This window comes from Tarenaya hassleriana, unplaced genomic scaffold (assembly GCF_000463585.1).
Source record: "Tarenaya hassleriana unplaced genomic scaffold, ASM46358v1 Cleome32, whole genome shotgun sequence".
In the NCBI taxonomy this organism is placed as follows: Eukaryota; Viridiplantae; Streptophyta; class Magnoliopsida; order Brassicales; family Cleomaceae; genus Tarenaya; species Tarenaya hassleriana.
This window is the reverse complement of record NW_010966372.1, coordinates 533,464-536,832: the sequence shown is the minus strand read 5'-3', so window position 1 is coordinate 536,832 and position 3,369 is coordinate 533,464. Positions and strand designations below refer to the sequence as shown.

Sequence of the window (3,369 nt, the reverse complement as noted above, 5' to 3'; positions counted from 1 at the left end):
TGCCCGCCACGGCGGTTCCGTCGCTGGTGATGGCTCGTGGTCACCGAATCGAGAGTGTTCCGGAGATGCCGCTTGTGGTGAGCGACTCAGCTGAAGCTGTAGAGAAGACCTCTGCTGCAATTAAGGTTTTGAAGCAGATTGGTGCTTACGCTGACGCTGAGAAGGCGAAGGACAGTGTTGGAATCCGTCCTGGGAAAGGGAAGATGAGGAACCGTCGATACATCTCTCGCAAGGGTCCTCTGATCGTGTACGGAACTGAGGGTGCCAAGCTCGTGAAGGCCTTCAGGAACATTCCAGGTGTTGATGTCTGCAATGTAGAGAGGCTGAACTTGCTCAAGCTCGCTCCTGGTGGTCACTTGGGTCGGTTCGTAGTGTGGACCAAGACTGCGTTCGAGAAGCTCGAGTCGATCTATGGCTCATTTGATAAGCCGTCAGAGAAGAAGAAGGGTTACGTTCTGCCGCGTCCGAAGATGGTGAATGCGGACCTTGCTAGGATCATCAACTCCGATGAGGTTCAGAGCGTTGTGAAGCCGATCAAAAAGGAGGCGAAGAGGGCTGTTCTGAAGAAGAACCCCCTGAAGAACCTTAACGTGATGTTTAAGCTCAATCCGTACGCCAAGACCGCCAGGAGGATGTCTCTGTTGGCGGAAGCACAGAGGGTTAAGGCCAAGAAGGAAAAGCTCGAGAAGAAGAGGAAGCCCATTTCTAAGGTATTTTTCTTTTTTGTCTTTTTCTTCTGTTATTTCTTGGTTGTGAGGAGATTCGTATTATTATGCTGGTTTTACGGGTTGTGCATATGGTTTCTCATTCTATAGTTTAGATTAGACACCCTTTTAGTTTCTGAATCTTCTGATGGATGCCTGTGTTGCTTGACTCACCCGAAATCCTTGCTAGTCTCGTCATGTCTTGTGATGTATTGTAGTGAAGTTGAGTGAACTGTTGGATCTTGTTGTTTTGTTGCTAGAGTTCCTGAATCATCTTGAGTTTATGTCTGAATCCTGTCTGGTCTGGTCTCCCAAACAAGTTATGAACTTTGCAATGCATATGGTTGGCTTAGACTGGGGAAATTAGATTCACGGTCTGCATCTGTTCTGTTACATTGATAAACCCCTTTTCTTGTCAGTCTGATCAAAATTCAAATGCTTTCAGATTAGATAAAGGTGTAAAAGAATATTGGGAATGAAACACTTTGTTTTTGGGATTGTGTTGTGTGAATGTGAACCGCAGGAGGAGGCAGCGAAAATCAGGGCGGCGGGGAAGGCATGGTACCAGACCATGATTTCCGACAGCGATTACGCCGAGTTTGACAACTTCACCAAGTGGCTCGGTGTCAGTCAGTAGTTATTTGCTTACTTTCTTTGTTCCATACTTAGACTTCAAAAACAAAAAAAGAGATTTTGCCCATTTCATCTTCTCGTCTCTTCTCTCTGCCATTATCATTAGAGTATGTCACTGTTTGAGTTTGCCGCGCATCAGACACCTATGGAGTTATCGGAGATTGGTTTGCATTTCACTTTTCAATCTTTATAATATTCATCACGTGTGACTATTACGGTGATTTGATCTGTGTGATGTAATGCGGAATATGTTTGTATGATGATCACATGCTGTAGATGGGATGTTCAAACGACACCGTTTACTGCTGTTCGTTAGGGGTTGTTTAGCCGTTTCAACATGGTGAGTACCATCCGTGTGTGCAGTATCTGGAAGAGGCTCGTCAGTTTTCAGACAAAACTTCCTCCTGGGACATTTGGACGAGACTATAGATAGACATACAGACACGTAATACAGATTGACGTTCGTATCCTGCAGGGGAGAAGCAAAGACATGCAAAAGAAAGGGAATGCCCTTCGAACCAATTCCCCGAATTCGTTTGCACCATTTTGCCAAATCTCTCCACCACACTCCCATTCCAGTTCTCCTACTCCTACTTCACAAAAAAAAGAAAGAAACAATCACCCACCAATGAATGCCAAAACCACGAGACATGAAATACACCTTTTCATGCATCATGGAGTCTCAAACTGCTTCCCTTCGAAGGTCTGTCCGAAACTCCAGTTTTTGGGGGCAATGTTGTAAGATGTGACGGTGCTACCGTCGCTGGCAGTGACCTCGAAAGAGAGAGGCTGGCTCCTGAGATCTGCATTTATATGCCAATTCTGTCCCCAGTTCCTGCCCATTGGCAGCCACCCGGTTCTCGACCCTTTGATCTTCACCCCGGTTATGTCTCCAGCTCCTGCCACATTGGTGATCAGCACTGACATGAATATCCCTCCCCCATCGATCGAAAATCTCATGCTCCCTTCCCTTCTGCAGTTGATCCTATTCGCCAAAACCAGGAACACGGGTTAAAAAGACAAGCCATGAAACCTAGAAACCTGCTGCACTCTTACATGCTCACGGGTGAGATGATGATCCATCACGGGTCAAACATTTTACCAAAAGCATAAACCCAAGGAAGATTCTCCAACAGTAGAATTTCATGGGATGCATCAACACGAACAAAAATCCAACACATGAATCCGGATGTACGATCATTCGTGTATGCATAATCTCTCATTCTCTTACGTCCAGTGTTGCGGAATCACTCCAGACCCCATTCTTGGAATGGTGACCGATTCAAAACGAACCTCAATTCTCCTGCATTACCAGTTCTTAACCTTCCCTAGCCACTAACCATGAGAGCAGACCCTTCACATGCCACACCACCCTTCAAATGTTTTAATCCATTCTGAACAAAATTTACTCTTAAATTTAGAAACTTCCTATGAATCATAGGCGATAAAATGTTCTGAAACTTGGTGAAGACTAGGATTACTCGAGTAGAAAAACATCAGGGGCATTCTAGTAAATTCAGGAAACGCCGGACAGCATTAGTGCAAATCCAGCTATTTTCACGCTCCAAAGCGCACGAATGTCTAGACGCAACCAAAAAGCGTCGCCCGATAATTCAAAAAAAAAAGTGGAAAAGCAGACCGCGTTTACCACCGCAAACGCAGTTATGAAAACGCGATATTCGAAAATGAACGAAGTCGCAGTAGAGAACGCACCTCCGGTACTGAATGGGCATGTTCCCAGCCTTCCAGATAGCGATCTTCTCGAACGCCTCGATCGGGAGCACGAAATGGTTGTTGGGAGGGTTACAGTGGCCACCACCTTCAGGGGTAAAACCGTAATTAGGGGCGCAGAAGTTCGTGGCGGTGACGATGATGGAGGTTCCCGGGATGCACCACCGGAGATCGTCGACGCAGCGGAGCTCGAAGCAAGCGCCGCAGATCTGGCCGCGCTCGAAGAGGGACTCGCTCAGGCCGACGGTGGCAAAGCCGTAGCCGGCCTTGACGAGGGCGCCGTAGCCGCCGGGACCCCCCA

General features: G+C 47.0%; 2 protein-coding genes across 2 annotated transcripts in view; one reads left to right on the top strand and one right to left on the bottom strand.

Moving 5' to 3' along the window:
• Positions 1-1,521, top strand: part of LOC104820861 (60S ribosomal protein L4-1) — a 2,268-nt gene extending 747 nt beyond the window's left edge. The window contains exons 2-3 of the mRNA XM_010551492.1: positions 16-710; positions 1,228-1,521. Coding sequence (XP_010549794.1) covers positions 16-710; positions 1,228-1,341 — 809 coding nt within the window. The 3' untranslated portion in view covers positions 1,342-1,521. The remainder of the gene's footprint in view (positions 1-15; positions 711-1,227) is intronic.
• A 200-nt stretch (positions 1,522-1,721) lies between these two features.
• The window catches only part of LOC104820860 (expansin-A13-like), a 2,106-nt gene continuing 458 nt past the window's right edge, over positions 1,722-3,369 (bottom strand). The window contains exons 2-3 of the mRNA XM_010551491.2: positions 3,051-3,369; positions 1,722-2,322 (exon numbers count right to left, since the gene is read on the bottom strand). The exon at positions 3,051-3,369 is cut by the window's right edge and continues 11 nt beyond it. Coding sequence (XP_010549793.1) covers positions 2,010-2,322; positions 3,051-3,369 — 632 coding nt within the window. The 3' untranslated portion in view covers positions 1,722-2,009. The remainder of the gene's footprint in view (positions 2,323-3,050) is intronic.